Here is a 26,745-nt window from a genome sequence, read left to right on the forward strand (position 1 = left end):
AGCCTCTTGAGTAGCTGGAATTACAGGCGCCCGCCACCACACCTGGCTAATTTTTTATTTTTATTTTTGTATTTTGTAGAGACAGGGTTTTTGTATTTTGTAGAGACGGGGTTTCACCATGTTGGCTAGGCTGGTCTTGAACTCCTGACCTCTGATGATCTGCCCACCTTGGCCTCCCAAAGTGCTGGGGTTACAGGTGTGAGCCACCGCACCCGGCCCCTCCTTTGATTATTTAACTGCGCGATCTACATTTTATTTCCAGTGTCTCCTGCTGGTTCCATGGCCGGTCCCCGCTGGAGCGCCTCTTCTGATTCAGATGGTCTACTGCCCGATTTCTCGGAGGATGACACAGTTTTGGAAGCCTTCTTCTGCTTCCTGCATAGCCTCCTCTCCCTCTCAGATCCGGTTTCTGTCTGTTTTGGTCTCTTCCTTGTTGGAAGCTCCCCTGGCATGTCCTGAGACTGCTGATGATCTGCTCCCATCTCAGGACGAGGCTCGCATGCCTTCTGGAGGGCCTGGTGTGTTGGTGATGCTGAATAACAAATGTCTTCCAGAGAATGATGACATTTTGCCCCGACCCATCTTCTCATACTCTCCACTTTGTGCTTCACGCCTTAGCTGCGGGACTTCTCACATTTCTGGGCCTCTTTGTGCCTTACTCTTGTGTGGGCCTTTGCTCCTGCTGTTTGTCCCCTGCCTGGGTCCTTCCTCCTCCTTTCTAACTGGTCCAAGTGAACAGTAGACACCAGTTCCAGCCAAGTGCTCTCTCAAGGCCCCAAGAAAAGTGTTTGTGCTCAGCAGGTTTCATTCACACCTGGCTGCCCCTGGCTCTGACCTGGAGACCAGTCTGTCTCTGCTCCTACCATGGAGAGGAAGCCAGTGATGGGGAAGACGGGCAAGTCATTCAAGATGAACCCAGGTGGTCCCGGTGCTGCAGAGGATGTCTGAGCTGGGCACAGCAGAAGCATCAATGAGAGGGAGCCAGTGCTACCCATGGGAAAAGTCTCCACGGAGGAGCTGATCACTGAAAACAGTAAAGAGATGACCAACAGGGGAACAGGAGGTAAGACATCCCAGGAGATGAAATGGCTTCAGTTGAGACCAGAGTTATGAAAGAAGCCCAGGAGTTCAGGAGATGCAAGCGCAGGGCCCAACCGGAGCAACAGCAAGGACAGGGGCTGAGCCAAACGTGAGGCAGCAAAAGTAAGCCTGGCCAGCTTGTGAGGAAGTCAGGGCAGCGCCTCCAGGAAGTGCTCTGAGCAGGGCCAGTCTGCACCCCAGAGAGCGGGCCCTCCGCTGTGTGACCCCAGCACCGGACATGTCTCTAGTCCTGCAACCCTCTCTAATGGCTGAAACCTGAGCATTCCTCACTGCACACCCAATGCTTCACACAAGGCCTGGCACCCAGTAGATGCTAAGTAAACATCCGCCTGAAAAGACAACCATCCCAGGAAACCGCTGGACGCTGAGGCCTCCACAAACCACGGGACCCAATGCTGGATCTATTTTTCCCTTTCCTGCTGATCTTCAGTTGTCTTGGCTCTGCAGAGATGCCCCCTTCCCTCCACAGCTACCTGAGTTCGGTGTCAGATGACATCAAGACAACTATCTCTTTTTTTCCTTCACTGCCTGAAAAATGAGAAAATTCTGGGTCGACACTGCAGTCCGGCAGCACCAGGCAAAGCCCCCCACTCCTGTCCCTCAACGACTACAGTCACCTGCTCCCCAAATCGTTGCCCAACCCTCCACTGGCTGGAAGTCACTGCTGTCTGCACCCGTATTAAGGGGCCATGGGTGACCTGGGCTGCTGGTTCTTCCCATGTCTGTCTTCCCCAAGAGCTGTGTGACAGTGACTGTGTCAACTGGACTGGACCATGGGGTGCACAGACATCTGGGCAAGCATTACTTTGGTGTGTCTGTGAGGATGTTTCTGGATGAGACTCACATCTGAATTAGTGGCCTGAGTAAAGCAGGTGGCCCTCACCAGTGAATGAGGGTCTCATCCAACCAGCCGGAGGCCTGAACAGAGCAAACTGTCTCAGTAAGAGAAGTCCTGCTGTCTGCCTGCACTCAGCCTGGACACCAGGGTTTTCTTGCCTTTGGAGGCAAACTGATGCATCAGCCTTTCTCAGGTCTCCAGCCTCCTTTTGGACTGGAACTTACAGCATCGACTCTTCAGGGTCTCCAGCTTGCCCACTGCGGATCCTGGGACTTGAGGGTCTGTCCCTTCAAAATCACGTGAGTTGATTTTTTTTTTTTTTTTTTGAGAAGGAGTCTCATTCTGTCACCCAGGCTGGAGTGCAGTGGCGCGATCTCGGCTCACTGCAACTTCTGACTCCCTGGTTCAAGCGATTCTCATGCCTCAGCCTCCCGAGTAGCTGGGATTACAGGTACGTGCCACCACACCCGGCTCATTTTTGTATTTTTAGTGGAGATGAGGTTTCACCAGGTTGGCCAGGATGGTCTCAATCTCTTGACCTCGTGATCCACCTGCCTCAGCCTCCCAAAGTGCTGGGATTACAGGCATGAGCCACCATGCCCAGACTGATTTTTTATACAACTTCAACTTTTATTTTAGATTCGGGGGTACAGGTGCAGGTTACATAGGTATACTTCGTGATGCTCAGATATGGGGTACAACTGATCCTGTCACCCAGGTAGTGAGCATAGTACCCCACGGTTTTTCAACCCTTGCTCCCCTCCTTCCCTCTCTGCTCTAGGAGTCCCTAGTATCCACTGTTGCCATCTTTATGTCCCTGTGAATCTAATGTTTAGCTCTTACTTCCAAGTGAAAACGTGGTAATTGGTTTTCTGTTCCTGCTCTATTTGCTTAGGATAATGGCCTGCAGGCTGGGCGTGGTGGCTCATGCCTATAATACGAGCAATTTGGGAGGCCTAGGCAGGCAGAGCACCTGAGGTCAGGAGTTCAAGACCAGCCTGGTCAACATGGTGAAACCCAGTCTCTACTAAAAATATGAAAATAAGCCAGGCTTGGTGGTGCACCCCTGTAATCCCAGCTATTCGGGAGGCAGAGACAGGAAAATCGCTTGAACCAGCATGGCAGAGGTTGCAGTGAGCCGAGGTTGCGCGCACCACTGTAATCCAGCCTGGGTGACAGAGCGAGACTCTGTCTCAAAAAAAAAAAATAATAATAATAAATAAATAAATAAATAAATAAGGATAATGACCTCCAGCTGCATTCATGTTGTTGCAAAGGGCATTATTTTAATTCTGTTATGGCTGTGTAGTATTCCATGGTGTATATGTACCACATTTTCTTTATTCAATCCACTACTGATGGGCAGTTAGGTTGTTTCCATGTCTTTGCTATTGTGAGTAATGCTGAGATGTACACACAAGTGCATGTGTCTTTTGGGTAGAATGATGTATTTTCTTTCCAATATATACCCAGTTAATGGGATTGCTGGGTCGAATGATAGCTCTGTTTTAAGTTCTTTGAGAAATCTCCAAACTGCCTTCCATGGTGGCTGAACTAATTTACATTCCCACCAAGAGTGTATAAGCATTCCCTTTTCTCTGCAGCCTCACATAACTTTTTAATGATCTGTAGATGCGCCTCAACTTACGATGAAGTTACATCCAGATAAAGTCACTGTAAGTTGAAAATATCCTAAGTTGAAAATACATTTAACACACCTGGCCTGCTGAACATCATAGCTTAGCCCAGCCTAACTTAGTGTGCTCAGAACACCTAACAGTGGCATGGCTGATGGGAGCTGCAGCTCACAGCCGCTGCCCAGCATTGATTGCAAGGGAGGCCCAGCCCAACTTAATGTGCTCAGAACACCTAACATTGGCATGGCTGATGGGAGCTGCAGCTCACAACCGCTGCCCAGCATTGCAAGGGAGTATCACATGGAATAGTGCTAGCCTGGGAAAAGATCAAAATTCAAAGTATGGCTTCTACTGAACGTGTATTGCTTTTGCACCATGATAGAGTCACGAAAGCATAGTAAGTGAAACCATCATCAGTCAGGGACCATCTGTACACCACATATCCTACTGGCTGTGTTTCTCCGGGGAACTCTGACAAATACAAGCTGGGTCCCATGTAACCCAGTGTCTTGCTCAGAGGGAACACCAGGTACTATATGGACACATGCCTGGATGAAGAGCTGCCTGCAGGTGCCTCACGGAACGGTGGGGGATGGAGGCTGGGGCAGGGTGGGGGTGTGCTCTACTTGCGATGTGGCCAGAAGACTCAGCCCCGATGCATTTAGAGGCCCTACAAGAACACCTCATAGCACCAGGAATAGAGCCACGCAGTACAGTTTTCCCTTCCAAGCACCATGATGATAAAACAAATCATGACTCGTTCTACCTTTGCATTATCTCATGGTTTGCAAGGTACTGGCTCATCCGGTTCTTTCAACAACCCTGGGCAGACATTGCCATCTGGAAATGAGGAAGCTGAGCTCTCTGGGGGCACAGGGGCTGCCCCCCAGATCCCTCCTCATAACAGAATCAAGATCTCAGCTTCTCCACAAGGACACTCTGCAGCTGTGACATGGACTCCCTGCTCTCCCTTCTGGGAACAGAGGGGAAACCTCATGGTAGGCCTGGCCTGGCAGCCACGTTCACATCACTGCAGCAGCCCTGAGGGCAAGACAGCACGCTGGAGAGGGAGGGCAACCCGCCACGCTCACACCACTGCAGCGGCCCCGAGCGCAAGACAGCACACTGGTTAGGGAGGATGACCCACCATGCTGAACTGTATTTCGAGGGTACTGAGGGTGGATCAGCCCTCACTGTTAAGGATTTTGTTTTTTTACCTAGAAATAAAGTGACTTCTATGAAGCCCTCACTTCTATGAAGCAGGGTCTGAGAGCCCTAAGATGACGTGACCCATGGTTTCTCCAAGCCTTTCTCAGCAACACTCGTCATGGTCATCATCATCCCCAGCAAGAAGTGGGGCTGAAGGACGAAAGAAGAGAACGGATAAGAAGATGCTTTGTAAACAGCAAGGCAGCGTCCAGGCACTCACCGCAGACTTTGTTTTAACTCAGAGAACCCGAGGCCTTCCCTGGCTGTACGCTCCCAGGGGCCATGTGGGGCTGAGTCCCATGCCAGGCCCAGCACCTGAACCCAGCCCACAGCACAGTCAGGTGACATCTGCAAGGACAAACACCACCAAAGTTCGGAGAAGCAGGCCCACCCCACACCTCTGCTCAAAGCTTCTCTCTCCATGTGGGGGACCCCAAGGGCCAGCCACACAAGACATTTCTTAATTTTGTGGACACACCTGTCACCTGCCTTTGACTCAAATCATTGACTTCCCGGTAATGAATCAAAGCCTGGCACACAGAGGGCACTCAGGGTCATCTTTGGAAGGGCACTGGCTCCAGGGCCAGCCAGCTGTGTTCCAGCCCTGACCTCGGCCCCGTCCAGCTGTGTGTCGGGAGGGTTGCTGGAAGCCTCGGCTTCCTTCTCACTGACCCAACAAGAGCAAGAGCATGTGTTTCCTGGGGCTGTGGGGAAGATGAAACAGATGAATATCTGTACGTATGTGCTGCCACTAGACAGTGACAAACACAGAGGATTCAATATACTCGTTAATATTAATATTCACGGAGGCCTCAACCCTGTCTTCCCTGCATCACTGTTTAACCATTATCTTCCCTAAACACAGACCCACCCAGAGACACATTCAACAGTGAGGCCACTCTTCCCAATGCAGCCTCAGCCCGAGAGAGGATGGGACTTCGCGTGGTGCACCCCGGCCCCCCTGCACTGACTCTCGCACCCCTGAACCTGGGGTCTCCCACTGAGCAGCTCAGGCCTGGCCATTTGGCAACCCCGGGGGCACAGAGGAGGACCACTCCCAAACCTCCGATCTTCAGCAGCGAAACAACAGCCCCTGACTCGGCAGGAGAAGATTTTACTCACTGCGGCTCAGCATTTAAATGACCCGATTATGCTAATTCCAGCTGCAGTGATTAATAACTACATTTTAAAGGGAGATGCCTCCCAGGGTGAGGTCTTTGGGGAAAAGTTTTTGCCTGCGGCACAAGTTCCCATGTGACTTTAGACAAGCAGTGGTCTACTCTGTTCATTCATTCATTCACTCATTCATTTACTTATTTTCTAGGAGGGATTTTAAAAGCCTCTTTTTTTCCATCCCCAGTCTCGGGCCCAAGTCTCCTGGCCACCTGGCCTCCCGGAGACTCACAGTAAACTGGGCCTGAAGCCGCCTCTCAGGCCGGTTGTCAGTGCAGCAGGTGTGGACCAAACCTGCTCTTGCTGCCCTTTGCAGTGTGAGGCCGGGCAGCACCTTAACATCTCTGAGCCTCGGCTCCTGTCCATACACTGGAGATGAGGTGGTTGGGAAAACAATGCACATAGGGTGCCCGGGGCAGGGGCATCTCAGGGGCTCATGTCCTTTCCCTCCCCTGTGGTATGGTGGGGCTCCCAACAGGGTGCCTGCAACGTGGCGTGAACACCGCAGCCACTCTGAGTCCCAGCCTGGGACTCAACCGGCTTGAACAGCAGCCCAAAGACGGGCTTTGCTGGACGATCCCCCCGGGCCACCTGTCCAGGGCAGCTGCCAGGCCAGGCTTCCTGACCTCTGAACACAGCGGCCTCTGGTCCAACTCGGCTGCACACCCGCTTGTATGTGGACGGCCACGCTCATCCCCCTCAAGACGCCTCCCAGCCTCTTCCCCTCTGCACAGCCCTCAGATGTGGGTCCTTTGGGTCTGTGCCTATCCCTCCCCCCCCACCACTACACTAGCCACCTGCACCCAGCGGAGCTCACCATCTGTCCAGCCAGAACTCAGTCACCCTGCCCCACCCTCCCCACCCCACAGGTTCTGCCACTTCCAGCTTTTTCCATCCTGCACGGCCCTGGTCCTCCTGTCAGTCCAGGTTCTCACCATTTTCCCAGTTCTTGGCTGAGGGGTTTCCCTCTATTACCCCAGATGCAGCCTCTCCTCCCTGACTCTTTTCCCAGCGCCCTGAGCTGAGACGATTCCCCCGGCCCCCCAGGTGTTCTGGCTGTCTGGGCCGTCTGTCTCCCTCGCCCTCCAGACCAGAGCTGAGTGGCTGGTGTCTGACTTGGGAACAGCGGAGCAGGACCACACTGCCCACTGGCTGGGAAGTCAGACAGCCACACTGGAGCCACCGCCAGATGCCAGGCAATGGGGTGGACGGGGCCATCCCAGCAGCCTGGGGTGAGTGCCAGCCATGTATCACAAGGACCCTGAGCAGGGACTCCTAGGCACAGGGGGTCAGGACACCCCCTACCCCAAAGCTGCACATCCCCTGCTCCACCACTTCCTCTCTAAAGGAGGTGAGCCCCATCCAGAAATCCCACTTCCAAAGGCCCGGCTCCCACGGGCCTGCTCATCCACTGGGCACCCAAGGGAGGGCTGTGTCTTCCTCTGGAGACAGGTGTTTCTCCAGCCATCCCTCCAGCCTGGAAAGCCCCTTCCACAGCTCAACTCTCCTCCTCCAGAGCCTGCCAGATGCCCTCCCACATCCTGGGCACTCCCTGCATCCCTTCAGTCCCTCGCTCCTATGCTGCCTGGGCCTCCTAGACAGGCTCCAGGGCCCCACCCCAGCTTTCCAGCATAAAGGGAGAGGCAGAGCCGGGGACGTCCCCAACCATGCGACGAGCCCTGCTGCTCACTGAGCTTCAGAAAACCCGGAGTCTCCAGCCCCTTTTTGAGAGAAGTCTGAGCCTTGTTGGGTGCAGGCACTTGCCCAACGTCACATAATCTGCGTGAAGGTCAAAGCAGACAAGCTGGGCCCCCAAGCCCAGCTCTTGCCACACAACCCTTGGGCAGGCCAGCATCTATTGGGAGCTCTGGGGCCACTGCAGCGTCCCTGTGAAAAGACAGGCCCCAGCACTGGAGATGCAAGAGACCAAGCCCCTGTCCCCAGGGAGTCCCTGGGCAGGCAGGGAGACCACAGGTCAAGGCCAGGCAGGTGCGGTGAAGGGAGCCAGGAGTCCTCCCTTCAGAGCCTGGGTCCCTCCATCCGTCTGTCACAGGTGGGGGCCAGGCCAACCCTGCCAGCTGCCACACACATCAAGGCCCCAGCATGAGGTAGCAGTAGCCCCCGCAGTAACCTCCAGCAAAGCCATCAAGACCAAGAAAAATTGTGATGGGCGATGGCTTTGAAATCTGAGGAGTGAGGTCCAGTCCAAGATGGAAAAGGTAGCATCGCTGCAGAGGCTCCCAGAGCAGTGCCCACACTCGAGTTAGTGCATTATATAGATAGACAGACGCTTTCTTGACAGACTTTGCAAGGCTGATCTTTGTCTCCCACTCCCCAGCCTCTCCATTCAACTTGCAATCTCCCCCAGAGCCCACTGGCCAAGTCCCCTGTGTGCAGGTTGAGAAAAAAACACAGGTAAAGATGACCACACCTCAATGCCTCTGCAAGAAAACACAACTCTCTTTCTGCTTCTCCATGGAGAGCCACGTGGAGCTGAATCAGGAACTTTCTCCAACCACCGAGTCCCCTGAGGTGGGGGCTGGATGTCCACTCGCTCACGGGGGGTGGCCACCAATGTGCCCTGCACAGAGACCGGGGGGCAGAGGCTGGGCCACGACAGAAGAGGACTTTTACTTTTTTTTTTTTTTTTTTTTTGAGACGGAGTCTCACTCTGTGGCCAAGGCTGGAGTGCAGTGGCACAATCTCAGTTCACTGCAAGCTCTGCCTCCCGGGTTCATGCCATTCTCCTGCCTCAGCCTCCCGAGTAGCTGGGACTACAGGTGCCCACCACACCTGGCTAATTTTTTTGTATTTTTAGTAGAGACGGGGTTTCACCGTGTTAGCCAGGATAGTCTCGACCTCCTGACCTCATGATCCGCCTGCCTCGGCCTCCCAAAGTGCTGGGATTACAGGCGTGAGCCACTGTGCCCGGCCGGTCTTTTACTTTTTAAAAAATAAATTTTATTCCAGAATAGTTTTTGATTACGGAAAAGTTATGAAGATATAGCACAGAGCATTCCCCAGTAGCCCACGCTGTTTCCGCGACTGTTAATGTCTGACACCGGCCTGGTGCATCTGCCTCCACTAGGGAACCAATGTCACGCACATAGTTAGTTAACTGAAGTCCACACTGTGTTCAGGCTTCCTTCGTTTCTCCCAATGTCCTTTTCTGTCTCAGGATCCCAACGAGGATCCCATATGACATTTCATCATTGCTCTCCCCAGGCTGCCCTGGGCTGGGAGAGTTTCTGACTCTCCTTGCTATTGATGACCTGGACAGTCTGAGGACGGGTCAGGAATTTCGCAGAATGTCCTCTTAGTGGGATGTGTCTGTTTCTCTCTTGATGAGGCTGGGGTTATGGGCTTTGGGGAGGAAGACTGTAAAGGTATGTGGTACCATTTCCATCACGTATCAAGAGCGCTTCCTGTCGACCCGGCTTGTCATTGTTGGTGTTGACCTTGGTGACCTGGCTGAGGTGTGACTGTCAGGCGTCTTCAGAGCAGTTACTTTACTTCCTTCCTTCCACACTGTGATCTCTGGGAGAAAGCCACTGTGCCCAGCCCACCCTTAAGGGGTGAGAGTTACCCCTCCCTCCTTGAGGGCGGAGTAGCTACATAAATTATTTGAAACTCTTCTGCATGGAAGATTTGTCTCGTCTTTATTCATTTATTGAATCATTTATTTGCATCAGCAGGGACTAAGAAATATTTACTCTGTACTTGGTCTATGATGCAACACATATTGAGTATCCCTTATCCAAAATGCTTGGGACAAGGCTGGGTACAGCGGCTCACACCTGTAATCTCAGGACTTTAGGAGGCTGAGGTGGGCAGATCACTTGAGGTCAGGAGTTCGAGACCAGCCTGGCCAACATGGCAAAACCCTGTCTCTACTAAAAATACAAAAAGTAGCCGAGCGTGGTGGCACGTGCTTGTAATGCCAGCTACTCAGGAGGCTGAGGCAGAAGAATTGCTTGAACCTGGGAGGCAGAGGTTGCAGTCAACTGAGATCGCGCCACTGCACTCCAGCCTAGGCAACAGAGTGAGATTCCATCTCAAAAAAAAAAAAAAATACCTGGGACCATACATGTTTTGGAATTTATATTTTTTGGATTTTGAAGGACTTGCATTATACTTATCCACTGAGCCTCCCTAACCCCAAAATCCAAAATCCAAAATCCAAAATGCTCTAATGAGTGCTTCCTTTGAGTGTCCCATCACTACTCAAAGTGTCAGGTTTCAGAGCAGATTCTTTTGGGTTTCAGATTTTTGGAAGAGGAATACTCAACCTGTCCTACTTTATTGACTTTGTAGCTCAAACTGCTCCAGCTGTGGCCACTGGGGGCTCTCTGACTTGGCTCTGTGTCGCTTTGACATAAGAGTCCCATCATTCTGTTTTTTGTTGTTACCTTCAGGCACTACAAGACGCTCAGCTCCTGGGCACCATTTACAGCTGCACCAAAGGATACTGACACTTCCTGTGGCCAGAGTCTCTGAAGGCGTCACTGCTTCGTGGAGCTCACTGGCATAGGGTTGGACCTACAAAGCAGGACAAAGGGCCTCCGTGTCCACGTGATCCATGCTCGCCTGGCCCTGCTGGCATCAGTTTGCAGGAGCTCCCTAAAAGAAGGGGTGTTTTCAGCACAAAGGACACCCCAAAGCCAGCTGCTGCAAGCTGCCTGGTTCTTCCACCCTCAAACTCTTAGTCAGAGGCCTGGAAAGGTGCTTGAGCTGTGGAGTCAGGAGGGTGTGGGGTTCAACTCCTAGGCCTCCATTTCCGCAACTGAAAAATGGAGCCGGCCGGGCACGGTGGCTCGCACCTATAATTCCAGCACTTTAGGAGACCAAGGCGGGCGGATCACTTGAGGTCAGGAGCCCGAGACCAGCCTGGCCAACATGGTGAAACTCCGTCTCTACTAAAAATACAAAAATTAGCCAGGTGTGGTGGTGGGCACCTGTAATCCCAGCTACTCGGGAGGCTGAGGGATGAGAATCACTTGAACCTGGGAGGTGGAGGTTACAGCGAGCTGAGATCACGCCACTGCACTCCAGCCTGGGTGATACAGCGAGACTCACTCTCAAAAAAAAAAAAAAAAAGAAAAAGAAAAATGGAGCCATTTGAGGATTGCAGATGAGGTGCGTGAAAGCCTGGGGGCCCAGCTGGCTCAGCATACGACATGCATGGCTGACTGTAGACTTTCCACTATCTCACCTGATCCTTGCCACGATTCTATAAGGGCCTATAGTGTCCCATTTTACAGATGAGGAAATGGAGGAACAAAGAGGTTAAGTAACTGGCCCAAGGACATCCAGCTACTAAGGGCTGAGATTTGAACACTGTCTCGTTTTTCCATGCGCTCTGGACAACTTTCAAGCTCTTGACTCTATCATCATCACATCCTCCAGCAGCGCAGCCACTTCATGAAACTACAGGTGGTCAACTCTACAGGTGGTCAACCAAGATCACAGCTCCACGCTAGCACTGGTACTCGGGGAAGCCAGAGCCCAGGGAGGCTGTGCGGCCAGCCCAAGGCCACAGAGCTGGCTTATCGGAGATGCATGGCACTCCTGCCTCGATCCCAGGCCAGTATGCTTTCCACTAGGAAGAAAGATTAAAAGCATCCTGAAGGGAGGCATATTCCCCATCCCTTGAAGCCAGGCTGGCCATGCCATGTGACCTGCTCTGCACAGAAGGGCAAGGGGGGATCTTTTCTGCACACTATTTTTATAGGCTCGAGACTCCAGGAATTCCTAGTTCATTCTGCAAAGCCACTGGGCAGATGCTGGTCAAGCACAGCTGCACCACCAAAGGCAGCACCTGTGCCAGGGGAGGGTGGGACCTGGTAGGGCTGGGTGTGCCAGGCGGCAGTCCCATGCCCACCCCTCTAGGTCTGCTGCTACAGAGCCACCAGTGGCTCCCCAGGGTCTCCCCTTAACCACCTCAGCAGTGGTACCAAGGCCAGCATGACCCTCCCCACACCCGCCTACCTTCAACAGCAGCAATTCCCAGGCCAATTCTCGGCCCTCCTTAGAAACCTAGGTTCAGGGTCAAGGTGGGTCTGTGTGGTCAAAGCTCGCCGAACTGCTCTAGCACTGCTCATCCAGCCCAGCCACAGAGAACCATGGTCCTGCCCCCTCCAGCCTCACCTCTCAGGGTTCCCTCTTTGCCCCAAATTTAACTCTAAGCTCTTTGGAGACTATACAGCCAGGAAAGATTTGGGGGACAAGTGGCGAGGGACATAGCCTAAGACTTCCTTCAATCTGCATGTTGATTACATTCTGACTAGCAGAAAATGGTGGGTGGCTCTTCGTCTGTTTTGCCTCTATTTCTTCATCTGTAAAATGAAACCACTCACCTCCTAAGGTCTGGCCAGGATGAGATCAGCTTAGCACTCAGTCAGCACTCCTCCTCCAACCCAGCGGTGCTCAAGGTGTGGTGGCCATTCCAGCAGTACCAGCAGAGCATGGGGACTCGCCTCAAAAGGCAAATTCTCAGGCCCACCCAAGAGTGATTAAATCTAAAACCCTGGGAGGAAAGGCTCAATAATCTGTGTTTTGGAAGGAGTTCTAATCCACCCACACCCTGTTTTTCAACCACAGGGCTCCTCACTCACGGCTGGACCCTGTAGATCACCATCATGGGCCCCTGGCGTGGCTATGAAGCCTGTTTGGCGTGAGTGACTCTGAAGCCCTCCTCTCACCTGACAAGGTATCTTTGGGTTTTCTCCGTCCTCCCTTGAATTCTTTCTGCCATGTGTTTTTCAGATGATAAAGCATTGGTGCCTGGTAAACAGCCCTCCTCAGGGCCATTCGGGGTAGGCAGCAGAAGGAGTGCATCCGAGACCACCTGTACCGCGCACAGAGTTGGGGAGATACTGAGAAGGGGTCTCCACTTTCCACTCTTGGACTTTGGGTGACTCGGGGCCAATTTACACTGTGTCCGCCCTTTGCTCTCCCGGGTACCCGCAGAAGCCTGAATTCCCCAACACCACCGTCCACTCCAGGGCTTCCAGTGCCTTGGGGCTGCTGAGACAACAGGGCCTGGCCCTTGGGCGGCTCTGTCCCTCCCTTCCCAGAAAACTTAGCCCTCCCACAAGCCATCAAAACACACTGTGCCTCCACCTCCAGGGAGCCCTCGTGGGTGTGCCCGGTAGAGCCAATCTCTCCTCTGGGTCACTGCATGCCCTGACATGGCTTTGCACTGACCCCTCCCACACTTGCTGGGTCTGTCTCCCAAGCTCAGCCTCAAGCTCCTTACGGACATGTCTGTCTTTCCTTGCACACCACCTGGTCCAGCACAAAGCAAGGCATGAAGCAGGCGCCCCACAGCTGCTAATAAACACATAAGAAAACAGGCTCAGGGAGGTTAAGCAACTCCTACCCCCGGGTTGCATTTGAGGGGAGAGATGAGGGTTCCAGTGGGCTCAGGACAGGGTCACCCATACCGGCTGCACTGAATGCTTTAGGGTGGGCAACACTGTGTCTGCTCAGACCTGCAGGCCCTCCCCTAACGAATGACAGGGCTGGGTCTTGGGGGAGCCCTCACAGCAGAAAACATGAATGAGAGATAAAGGCTTGGCTTTGAAATTCAAGTTCCTTTGTATTCTTCATCAACTTCTTACCAGAGACATGACTCAGATGGGCTTTCCCAGACCTGACTGCCTTGATGTTGCTAATGAAAATATGAAAGGTGATTAAGGAGGACGTTTCTTTTTTCTTTTGACTTTGGTAAAATGTATCATGAGTGACAGATTTGGGCATTTTGGCCTGTTGTGCATTTTCATCATTTTGTTAAGAGGGGAAAAAACCTGAAAAGCCAAAGAAGCTTGAAACCAAGTGTTGGCGGACGCTGCGGCTCAGTGGAACGAGGAAGCCGGAAACCGAGTGTTCGCAGACCGGCTGCTCAGTGCAACGAGGAAGCCGGAAACCGAGTGTTGGCGAACGCGGCTGCTCAGTGGAACCAGGAAGCCGGTGCTGGCTCTCCAGGCCCACACTGCATGCCCTGACATGGCTCCTCAGTGGGAACTCCTCATGTACGTCGGCTCAGGGTGCTCTGGGCAGAAGCGGGCATCGTGTGGGTCCTTGAAAGCCCTCACTCAGTCAACAAACACTGAGCACCTGCTGCATGCCCCACCCTGGTGGAGCTGAGCTTCTCCTGGGACAAATAGGATTCTGCCCCTCTCCCTGTCCCAAAGCTGTGTGCAAAGGAGCTGTGTGTCCGTCCCCCTACAGACAGGGACTACGTCTTTGCTGCCAGACAACTTGGGCCCTGGCACAGGCCTGGTGCTAAGGCCCAAGTGGGCCAAGGAAGTAGGGGCGGGGGAGGGAGGCTGGCAGGCAGGGCGCTCAGAGATGAGGAGACACACCCTCCCCGCCATGCAGGAGGTCCTCAGCTGTGAGAATGACACCAGGTGACTGTCACTTTAACAAACTCCCACTCCGGGCTCTGATGACCCTCAGCTTTGTTGTCAGAATTAAGTGCAAACACTATGACTGACTCCCCACCCCCAGTCATCACAGCCCGGTGGAGTCTGTGTGTCTGTGTTTAATACAGAAGTCCCCGAGGAGCTGCATTCCCTTCAGGTCCTCAGGCCCCAGTCAGAGAAAACGGGGTCTGCTGGTCTCCACCCTGTCCCCTTCCTGTCCCTGGACTCTGGGTCCGCCAAAGAGGCAAAGAGAAGATTCAAGTGCACTCAACCTATGCACATCAACTTCCAGATTGGCAGATGTCAGCTCCCACCCCTGAAACCAGAAAAAAGTTGAGCAAACTAAAAATCAGTGACTTTTCTTAGAATCCTCAGAAAATTGAGGTTACAGGACAAACAGCCAACCCTAAAACTAAAGAGACAGGCGGAGACAGAGAACCACAGCTCACAGTGAGGACAGGCTGCTGGAGCCAGGAACTGGGAGGAACAAAAAGGCAACTTCAGTGAACTGCTCAAGCTGAGTGGGGGCTACCTCAAGACTTAAAACCTAGGGGCTCAGCGTGGGATGGGGGGGCACACTTTTATAAGGCTTACCTTCAGAAACCCCACCAGGGTCTCAAAGTGAATACTGGAGAAGAATCCCACTGTGCTTGACTGGGGTGAGAGGAAAAGAACCATTCTGAAACACAACTAACATATACAGAGTACCCACTGTATTCCCAGCTTTCTCAAGACAGTGTAAGGGTGGGGTCGCCATGGGAGAGGAAAGTGTGGCTCTTGTCCCCAGAAGCTATGCAACCAGCTGAACAAGACCTAGCCCAGCACTGGGAGGTCAGGGAAGACTTCTTGGAGGAGGTGGTGCCAAGTCAATTCTTAACAAATTAGCAGGAATAAGCCAGAAGAGGAGGCAGGTAAGGACAATGTAGGCAGAATTAGCAGAAACAACACTAGGGGCGTAGTTTTTGGACACCAGTGAGACACCCTGGCCAGGCTGACACTCCTCCTTGCTCAGAAGTACTAAAAGCTTTGGGCTGAGGCCACAGCAGACAGGCGTGACTATCAGTTCCATTCTCTGCCTGGAGTGTTTGTGTGTGATGCTGTAAACGTGCATATGCGGCCAGGTGCGGTGGCTCACGTCTGTAATCCCAACACTTTGGGAGGCCGAGGCAGGTGGATCACTTGAGGGCCAGGAGTTCGAGACCAGCCTGACCAACATGGCGAAACCCTGTCTCTACTAAAATATAAAAATCAGCTGGGCATGGTGGCGGATGCCTGTAGTCCCAGCTACTTGGGAGGCTGAGGCAGGAGGGTCACTTGAGGCCAGGAGGTTGAGACTGCAGTGAGCCATGATTGCACCACTGCACTCCAGCCTGGGCGACAGAGACCCTGTCTTAAAAAAAAAAAAAAAAATGCATATGCTTAAGGACACAGAGGTCTGCACAAACACACCCTGACACGACACATGCTTACATTTTCACACAAACAGCCGACATACCCACATGTGTTGGTACCACCCTGCACAAAGTCCTACATCCGTGCAGCTTACATTGAGTTTTAACACTAGGCAAATCCACTGTGACCACAGCGGGTCACTTCCGGGCCCTCGTCACCACCTGACCTGCTCATAGATGCAGCCTGGTGCTATACAGTGTGTGTCCAATCAGACCAGAAATTGGAGGAGAGAGAGAGAGCTCTTCAAACAGCAGGTATCCCGCCTCCCATGCTGGGTTTACAGTTCAAATCAGAGCGCTGAGCGTGAATATGATTTAGATCTAACAAGGCCAGGGTGGTATATGGAGATATAGATGCCAAGCAATTTGTTTCAATGAATAGTGTAATGTTCTCTGTTATTGAAAATTCTGATCATATTAATACCACTCGGTACCCAGTCATTGAACAAGCAGATCAAAATGGAATGTGAATTAACACATGGGTGTTGTGATGAGAAACAAACATCCCAGAATTCAAAGCTGAAAGAATCCTCAGACATCCTCCTGTCGGTCTGTCTCTCCTCCGGCATGGAGCCACAGCCTGTCCTGGACGCTGACCCCACCTTCTCCTCTCTCTCCACCTGCTCCCCAATCTGCACCCTTGGCTGAGGGAAGACAGCAGAGAATCTTCCTGAAGCCCCCATCACCATCCTCCTCTCACCCCTTCTGCATCAAACCCACCTTTTCTCCAGGGAAGCAGAATCAAGGGTCCAAGCTCCTGGCTGAGACACTTCAGCTCCCTCTGCCAGCCCCACGCCTGGGATGAGCCCAAGGAGTGACCAGCACCTGCCTGGCCTTGGACTCCCCCTCTGGCCACCGTGACACTGTTCCTTCCAGAGCAGGAAGTGCCTTTGGGTGGGTGTCTCACAGAGCCATAAGAGGCCCCTGTCCCTCCCCTCCCTCCAGCCAGCCTAGAAAGTGTATGAAGAGCAGGCGTCCCTCTAAGCCTGGTGACATCGGTACTGCACATGGAGTCCCCTCATGAGTGGCAAGCAGGTCTCATCACTGGGCGCCCTCCTGCCCTGACAGCAGAGAGGGTTTTCTAAGCATTTACAGAACACCGAGCTATGTTGCGCACTGTGGCATGAGCTTCTTCCAGCTCATCTCAGCCTACGAGGAAGGCAGGAGGGAACCCAGGCTCCTGCCACCTTCTTCCCCAAAGCTGCGGCCAAATCAGCGAGGGAAGCCCACGGCCACGCCCAGTAAAGAGGCTGCTCGGAGTGCTGTCCGTGGTGCTGAACCAGCAGGGCTCTTGGGGCCAGAGGGTCCTCCCACCAGGGCTCCACTTCCAACTCGCCCAGGAGAGGGCGCTGGTCAGTTTTGCTTCATTTCCAGAATTTACCTTGGTTAACAAGAAAACCTATTTTAAAATTTTTGGGTTGGGCACGGTGGATCACGCCTGTAATCCCAGCATTTTGGGAGGCCAAGGCAGACGGATTGCTTGAGTTCAAGAGTTCGAGACCAGCCTGGGCAACATGGCGAAACCTCATCTCTACAAAAAAATTCAAAAAATTTGGCCGGGCATGGTGGTGCACACCTGTAGTCCCAGCTACTCAGGAGGCTGAGGTGGGAGGATCACCCGAGCCCAGGAGGCTGAGGCTGCAGTGGGTCATGATTGCGCCACTGCACTCTAGCCTGGGCGACAGAGCAAGACCCTGTCTCAAGAAAACATTTTGTTTTTAATTGACACATAACTACATATTCATGGGGTACAGTAGGATATTTTGCTGCATGTACATATTGTGTAATCATCAAATCAAGGTATTTAGCATATCCATCGCCTCATACATTTATTATTTCTTTGTGGTGAGAACACTCAAAATCCTCTCTTTACACTGTCTTAAGATACATAATACCATATTGTAAGCACCGCAGTCACCCTGCTGTGCAGTGGAACACCAGAACTATTCCTCCCACCTAACTGTAACTTTGTACCCATTGACCAATCTCTCCCTATCCAAACTTTTAAAATGTGGACTTCATGCCATTTTAGAAGGAAAAAAGCAAAATTACAATTCACATTTCACAATTTACACAGTTGGTTTCATGCACTTTTGACCGTTCCGTCTTGTTTCTGCAAGTTACACAAGTTGCAGCCTCTGGGGAGCTGGAAGTGTACTGTCCCTGGAGGTCCTTGTATGTCCAAGGACAGCCCAGACCCATCCGCCTGTACTAAAGCACAGAATCTCACATTTGAGGCAGGAAGCCCCACACCTACAGGCCCATTTAAAAACATACAGATGTTTTATTAAGTACTGAAGAGAGATTAAAGGTTCTAAAACATGTAACATTTGAAGAATAATACCAGAAGCATCTATGTACATAGCACTCAGGTTAAGAAAGTGGCCAGGGCCGGGTGGGGGCTCACAACGCAGTCCCAGCACTTTAGGAGGCCCAGGTGTGAGGACCGCTTGAGCCCAGCAGTTCAAGACCAGCCTGGGCAACATGGCAAAACCCTGTGTCTACAAAAAATGCAAAAAGGTGGCACACTCCTGTAGTCCCAGCTATTAATACTAGGGAGGCTGACCTGGGCCCGAGAGGGTGAGGCTGCAGTGAGCTGTGATCATGTCACTGCACTCCAGCCTGGATGACAGAATGACACCCTGTCTCAAAAACAAAAGAAAGAAAAAAACGAAGGAAGGAAAAAATAAAATAAATATTCACTTTGAAATCCTCCACTCGCTACAGGTAACTACTACTATTTTGTATTTTTCATTCCCAGACTTTTTTTTTAATAGTTTACCACATATGTATATCAAAAAGTGTATCAGGCCAGGCACGGGTGGTGGCTCACACCTGTAATCCCAGCACTTTGGGAGGCCGAGGTGGGCAGATCACCTGAGGTCAGGAGTTTGAGACCAGCCTGGCCAACATGGTGAAACCCCATCTTTACTAAAAATACAAAAATTAGCCAGGTGTGGTTGTGTGCGCCTGTAAGCCCAGCTACTTGGGAGGCTGAGGCAGGAGAATCACTTGAACCTGAGAGGCGGAGGTTGCAGTGAGATGCGATCATACCTCTACACTCCAACCTAGGTGACAGAGCGAGACTCCGTCTCGAAAAAAAAAAGGATATCGCTTGTTTTTTGGGTTGGTTTGTTTTTTTGTTTTTTGGGATGGGGTCTTGCTCTGTCACCCAATCAGGGCTCACTGCAGTCTCAACCTCCTGGGCTCAGGCGATCTCCTCACCTCAGCCTCTAGAGTAGCTGGGGCTACAAGTGCATGCCACCACACCCAGCTCATTTTTCATTTTTTTTTTTTTTTTGTAGAGATGGAGTTTTACCATGTTGCCCAGGCTGATCTCGAACTCCTGGCCTCAAGTAATCCTCCCACCATGGCCTCCCAAAGTGCTGTGATTACAGGCGTGAGCCACTGCACCTGGCCTGCATGTTTTGAACTTTAATTAAATGAAATCATATGAAGTTTTCTTCTGCAACTTTTTGAAGAAAACTTCAACTCCAAGCTCCCAAGAGTCAAGGTTGTTGCACGTGGCCTCGCTCATTCCTTTTCCTTGCTGTAGACACAGTGCATACATGTGCATATTTATCCATTATCCATCAGTGGTGGCCACATTCTGTTGTATTTCATTTTGGCTGCTAGGATTTTCAGGCCTCCCAGGACACGTGTGTAATAACTTCCCTATGGGAAATACCTACAAGTGGGATCTCCGGTTTGCAGGAGATGTACATCTCCCCTCATCTTTACTAGATAATTCCGAATTGTTTTCCAAATTCTCCAACTTCCCACCCAGCAGCACTCCTCACACCCAGGAGCCCCCGACACCGTCATCATTCTCCTTCGGTGTTGGTATTCGTCTGGAAGAAACAAAAAGGACTCTCCCTGTGATTTTGTTTTTTTGTTTGTTTTGTTTGTTTTTTGAGATGGAGACTCCCTGCGATGCCCAGGCTGGAGTGCAGTGGCACGATCTAGGCTCACTGCCACCTCCACTTCCCAGGTTCAAGCGATTCTCCTGCTTCAACCTCCTAAGTAGCTGGGACTATAAGCATGCGCCACCTCACCTGGCTAATTTTTGTATTTTCATAGAGACAGGGTTTCTCCATGTTGGTCAGGCTGGTCTCAAACTCCTGACCTCAAGTGATCCACCCGCCTCGGTCTCCAAAAGTGCTGGGATTACAGGCATGAGCCACCACGCCCAGCCTCCCTGTGGTTTTCATCAGCATTTCTCTGATTCGGGTAAGGCATCCTCCCAATTGTAGAATGACTGCCCTTTTTTCCTCTTCTACAACACCTGCCCAATCTCCCGGCTCCCGTAGGAGCTGCCCAATCTCCTGGCTCCCGTAGGAGAAGGCTGTTGACAAGATGGTTTCATTCTGAGGAACAAAGGATGTGTCCACGGGGGAACCAGGTGTCCACTGCTGTGTAGACTCTGCGTGCAGCCGCTGCATCTGGAGATCCCAGATGAGGCAGGCCCACTGGCCCCAGGGAGAAAACGCAGGACAGGGAATCTTCCCAGTTCACAGCCTCACCCCCCAGTAACAACCACCCCCTGCAATGAAACTGCACTTTGGGCTCAAGCTGTGTCCCTTTCCGGCACCCCTAGACCTCGCTGCCACGTGGCTCAGGCAGCTCCAGCTGCAGCCCCCTAAGGGTAGACCACATCTGGTTCATTCTCTCCTGCACCCACAGTGCTTGGCAGAGATCTAGAGTGTGGAGGATCCTCCTGCTGGCTTGGGGGCAGTGGGGTACAGGGAGGAGCTGCCATCTGGGGGCTGCCTCTCTGAGCAGCCCTGGTCCTTTGGTATTGGCGGCCTGATGAACACAGTGGCCAAGGCCAAGTTGACCTGTGACACCAGGGAAAGAGCAGCCAACACTCCAGAGGCTGTCGTGGTCTCTGACAGGCACCCGAGGTCGTGCAAGGGCACTCAGGGGGCAGTCTTAAGGACAGGCAGGGATGCAGGACTGTCAGCCCCCTCCCAGCCATAGGAAGGCAGACCCTGACCCCTTCCTGCAGCCCCTGGAGGGCAGCCAGTGGCAGAAAGGAAAGGTTGTCTCATGTCTGCCCAGTGTCCTCCCCAGCCTTCTCCAACTCTGGCCTGTGACGTGCCCAGCGCCTTAGCAGCTGTGCCTCTCCCCTCTTGGCTCCTCCAGCTCCTTCCCTGCTCAGAGGGAGACTTGGTGTCCATGACTATCTCCATTTACCGGCTATGTGTGCTCAGACACTTTAAGCTGTGCCCAGTTTATGGTGTTTGGGCTTTCAAAATGTCTTGTTGTCTTGCTTGTTTTTGTTCATTGAGGTAAAACCATTGACATAATATAAAAGTAGCCATTTCACTTCTGTAATCCCAGCACTTCGGGAGGCTGAGGCAGGGGGATCATTTGAGGTCAGGAGTTCAAGACCAGTCTGGCCGACATGGTGAAACCCGGTCTCTACTAAAAATTCAAAATTTAGCCAGGCATCATGGCGGGTGCCTGTAGTCCCAGCCACTCGGGAGGCTGAGGCAGGAGAATCGCTTGAACCCGGAAGACAGAGGCTACAGTGAGCTGAGATCACGCCACTGCACTCCAGCCTGGGCAACAGAGCAAGACTTCGTCTCAAAAAAAAAAAAAAAAAAAAAAGGAAAGAAAAAGTAACCATTTCAAAGCCTACAAGGCCACTGCATTTACTCCATTTGCGAAGCTGTGCAACCACCACCCCTGCCAAGTTCCAGGACATTTTCACCACTCCAAAAGGAGCACTGGTTTCTTTCTGCAGGATGTCAGCATGTCTGGCCCTCAGTGGAAGATCTGGACTCCTGGAGGACAGGTTCAGGGTCTCAGGTGTCTCTATCTACACCTCAGACGGGCTTGCAGTCACTGCTCACCCACGCTGAAGTAGGTAACATGTAGCGATGTGGACACACGGTTCCCAGAGTCTCCTGAGTTTATGTCCAGCACCCTGCAGGGTTACCGGGCATCACCACACAGGGCGTCCACACTGCAGACCTGGGAGGCCCAGGGATGCAGCACAGGCCACATCTCAGGGACAGAGCCAGCCCATAAGTAAAACCCAGTGAAGCGGGTCTGGAGGAGCTGTGTGTGATAAAGACTGGAAAAGGCATGAGTGGTATGAAGGAAGCCACTGCCATCAGAGGCAAATTCAGGGCAGCTGCGAAGGTTCCAAATCCATACAAGTCAAGCCACTGCCTCCCCCAAGACCGTAAAGTCACTTTCCACACAACACAAGTGGGTGCTGACACCTGTGTCTCTTCCAAGGGACAATTAGCTGTCACTCAGCCTTGAAAACAAGGCCAGGGTCCTCTGCCCGCCCCAGGAAGCCGAGCCCCTTCACAAGGGTAACGTGCCCTCTCCGTTCTAACCCGGGACCAGGAAGCAGCATCTGTCACCCGGCACTGCCGCCCAGAGTCATCACACAGCTAATTACTGCTAATTGTAATATCGTTTCTGTCTTGCTGTTAATACATTTAGACTTGCTAATCAAATCAAACCATTCCACCTTGCTGTGCTGCTTTCAAATAAACATTTCTGCAAAACGGGAAATAAATAAGTCCCAAGCTTTGTTCTCTTCTCTGGAGCTGCTGTCTGCAGAGATTTAGGGTAGGGTGTGGGGGTTGCCGTGTCTCTGGGACCAAAGGCATAGAAGAAGTCTGATGAGGAAACGGCCTTTATGTCCAAAGCTTCCCATCAGGTTGGAGGAAGAGGGAGACAGAGGGGAGGGGAGAAGAGACCTAGAGACTGGGAGGGAGAGGGAGGAGGAGGCAAGAAACTGCCCTAACTGAGTGGCACGATCTGTTCAACACTTTCCCTGTGTCATCTCTACCCTCCTCGGATACTGTCTCCAGCAGCCCCTGGCTGGGCTGGTAGCTCCTTCTCGTGACCCCCTCAGACCTCTGCACTCCCCGCCTCACTCACCAAGTTGGGGTTTACTGATCTGTTTGCAGACCTGGCTATGGTCTTGAAGGTGGGGACCCTGTGCTGTCACGAACCCAGCACCTCACCCAAGGCCTGGCAGGTAGCAGGTGCTCAGGAAGCCCTGGCTCAATGAACAGGCTAATGATCAGGGAAATGTGACTTTCCTGATTCTGCAGATGAGGAAACCAAGACTCAGAGATGCTAAGTGACTGCCTAGCATTTGTGCATCAGTGAAGAGTGGACCTGAGAATTCGTTCCTGGCTGGACAAGCCCTTCACCTGTGCTCTCTCAGAAAGGAGGGGAGGGAGGGGACACTGGCTTTTCTGTGCCCCTTAACAATAGCTACACGGGGACCGACAAAGAAATTTGACAAGCTACAGCGGCACGCAGGTGTTCTGCTCAAGGACACGCTGGGATGACTCTCAGAGTTCTGGAATGGAAACTGACAAAAGGTTGACCATGAAAGCAAGGTAACAGAAGTGCATCCAGTTACTATGGCAACCCAGCTGAAGAACTGGCTGGTGCCTGCACACGTACCCCACCGCTGAGAAAGGGGCTCGTGCCACCCTAGGGCCGGGGGTTGCAGGACTTCCCAGCCCCAGCCCTCGGCTGCCTCCCGTTGCCTTGGCAAATGCGGTTTCCCCATCACCCACCAGCCCCGAGGGAACGGGGGTGTGGCAGTGGAAACAGCGCTGGGCTAGAGCGTCATGGCACACAGGTTCTCTCCTGGTTCTGCCAGGACTGGCCTAGACTAAGTCACTTCTCCATTCTCAGCCTCAGTGTTTTTTTTTTTCAGATGAGGGGAACCCGGTGTCCCTGCTGCCTCTGCTGCCTATCAGCTTCTGTGTATCTCACTGAAGGAGTGAATGAGTGAGTGAATGACCCAATATGAGTACTTTGCAAAGGCTGGTCTGGGGCAGGGAGAGAGAAGAGGAAAGACAACAAGATCATGACTGAGCATCCACTTGGGGCAGGCACACCCTTGCCATCACCTACGTGCAACCCTGGGGAGCTGGCACTACCAAACCCTTCCACAGATGAGAAACCTGGGGCTCGGAAAGTCATCCGATTACCCTAAGAGGGCACAGGCCGGCCAGCCAAGTCTGCAGGACTTTAAGCCCGTGTCCTCCCCACTCCTCCACAGGCCCAGGTGCTCGGCGGGTCCTAAGCAAACTCCCCCATGGGCTCACATCTCGCAGCCACTGCTTCTGCCCAAGCAAGAGACGCACATAACCAAGAAACCAGAAGCTCAACTCCCGTCAAATGAGGCTGTCGATTTTAATTAATTTCAGACTTTGTGTGTTTCTGGCAATTATTTGTAACAAGGTTTACAGAGGGCATTTAAAATTAATGGTGATTTTTATCTGGAAATCATTGATTATTTTTAAGTAGCTCATTAGGGGTGAGTGTGTATTACGGGAGCAGCAGGCTCTGTCAGGAAGGAGGCACCTGGGGCTACCAGGAGGAGCCAGAAGAAGGAAGACGTCTGAACTGTGACAAGTTCAAAGCCAGCATGATTATGAAATGATGCTCCCCAAGACAGAATCTGATTTGGACCAAGATGTATGCAAAGGGCCGGGCGCGGTGGCTCATGCCTGTAATCCCAGCACTTTGGGAGACCGAGGTGGGAGAATCACTCGAGGTCAGGAGTTTGAGACCAGCTGGACCAACCCTGTCTCCACTAAAAATTCAAAAATTAGCTGGGCATGGTGGCAGGCGCCTGTAATCCCAGCTACTCAGGAAGCTGAAGCAGGAGAATTGCTTGAACCCAGGAGGCGGAGGTTACAGCGAGCTGAGATCATGCCACTGCACTCCAGCCTGGGCGACAGAGCGAGACTCTGTCTCAAAAAAAAAAAAAAAAAAAAAAAAAGGCAAAACCAGGGGAAATCTAGTGAATGACCTAAAACGGGAAAGCGAGTTGGGCTCCTCTTGCTTCTCACCCATTGACCTGCAGACATGTTGGCATGTTTGCTGCCGCTGGTGGCTCTTAGGGAGGTCCAGCTGTCCCTAGCCACTTGGCCCAGGGGAAGTCACTACCTCAGGCAGAGGCTTCAGTATGAACCCCCACGAGTGACAAAGGCCCTGAGGAAACCGGAACAAAGACTGCAGGGAGGGGTCCCTGTGGGCATCAGCAGACAAGCCTGGAAGAGCTGGGCCCTGGGCCGTCGCAAACACCACACCAAAGGGCAGGCGAGGGAGGCTTAGCAGATCATCTTCTGTACTTTTTGTATTTTTTAAAAGTATTTTAAAAGACATAAGTTTGAAAATCTACCCTAAGAAAAACCAATGCAGATGAAGAGAAATGTCTAAACACCAATCACATAAAATGTTAAATGGAAACAATCTAACATCACAGACCGTTTACAAACTGCTACAGTTTTTACTTCCTGCTTTTTACTCAGAGGATTAAACTCCAGGGTAGTCCTCTGAATTATAATAAAACCACTAATATTTGCATAGGCCTTTATAGCTGATACAGATATTATTTCCATTTTGCAGGTGGGAAAAGGGAAGTTTGGGGAGATTCCATGCCCAAGTATTCAAGGCATGTACTCTGAGGAACTGGAGCTGGGCTCCTTTCCGACATGCCGATGTCCTCAATCTTTCCCAGAGGTTAGCAAGGCATGATAGCCACCGCCATCATCATTGGCATCATCACCACCATCATCACTATCATCATCATCACCATCACCACCACCATCACCATCATCATCATCACCACCATAACCACCATCACCATCATCATCACCATCACCACCACCATCACCACCACCATCACCACCATCACCACCATCACTACCATAACCACCATCACCACCACCATCACCATCACCATCATCACCATCATTACCACCATCATCATCACCATCACCACCACCATCACCATCATCACCACCATCATCACATAACCACCACCACCATCACCATAACCATCACCACCATCATCACCATCACCACTACCATCGTCACAATCACCACCATCATCACCATCACTACCATCATCACCATCACCACCACCATTATCACCATCACCACCATCATCATCACCACTACCACCATCATCACCACCACCATCACCATCACCATTATCATCACCATCACCACCCTCATTACCACCACCATCACCATCACCACCACCACCACCACCACCATCATCATCATCATCATCATCATCACAAAAGGGCCAGTAAGAGCTGAAGAAGCATGACCTTCACATCTTTCATCATCATCATCATCATCATCATCATCACAAAAGGGCCAGTAAGAGCTGAAGAAGCATGACCTTCACATCTTTCCATCTGGTCAGGTGGCCAGGGAAAAGGTTAACCTTACCCAGAGCCTTGGTTCTCAAACTTCAGGGGATCCCGAATCTTGTGGGAAGCATGTTACACACAGACTCCTGGACCCAGTGGTGGATTCCCCAGGTATGGGGAGGCACCAGGCTTCCGCAGGTGAACGGAGCTCGGGGATTCAGGTGCAGTCAAGGGGCTGGCTCTGAGGGCCCCTGTGCAAAGCCTGGCAATGCCGTAGCTGGAGGCACATCTGAGAGTTAAACACCCGCTCAGCATGAGAATGAAAGTGTGTGGCATACATGCTTATTTGTATTTCAATCCTGCTCTGTAAGTTATTAATTTAATTTGTAGGGTGATAGGACTGCTTATCCTGTTATTTCATGGAAAGCTTTATTTTTCAAGAAAAGTCACATTAGGACTGTTTTCTATTCCTGTTATTTCCTTCCAGAACCTCGGCATTTCCCGCCGGTGGCCAACACAACTACAAGCCCTGCAGAGGAGGAACGGACGGCACCCTGGGCCTGACCTGAGATTTGTCAGACCTATCAAGTGATGTCACAAAGACTCTGCAAAAGCAACAGGAGGTACTAGCCCCTGGAAAATGCTACCTGAGTGTCAAGGTCTTTAAAAGTGATGTTGGCAACCCTGTGGGTTTTCTGTTATCCTGTTAACTCTGCAGGGGGTTGTCAGCAGGGCATTCTCCAGGAACAC

At 52.0% G+C, this 26,745-nt stretch overlaps 2 protein-coding genes across 6 annotated transcripts in view; one reads left to right on the forward strand and one right to left on the reverse strand.

Moving 5' to 3' along the window:
• Window positions 1–26,745, reverse strand: part of PHF21B (PHD finger protein 21B) — a 130,455-nt gene that overhangs the window by 78,357 nt on the left and 25,353 nt on the right. The gene's annotated exons all lie outside the window — the stretch shown is intronic.
• On the forward strand, window positions 25,058–25,800 carry LOC129529643 (location of vulva defective 1-like). The gene is made up of 2 exons (XM_055375372.2): window positions 25,058–25,159; window positions 25,241–25,800. The coding sequence occupies exon 2, from the start codon at window positions 25,366–25,368 to the stop codon at window positions 25,648–25,650; it is 285 nt and encodes a 94-aa protein (XP_055231347.1). The 5' UTR covers window positions 25,058–25,159; window positions 25,241–25,365; the 3' UTR covers window positions 25,651–25,800.

This window comes from Gorilla gorilla, chromosome 23 (genome assembly GCF_029281585.2).
Source record: "Gorilla gorilla gorilla isolate KB3781 chromosome 23, NHGRI_mGorGor1-v2.1_pri, whole genome shotgun sequence".
Taxonomy (NCBI): domain Eukaryota; kingdom Metazoa; phylum Chordata; class Mammalia; order Primates; family Hominidae; genus Gorilla; species Gorilla gorilla.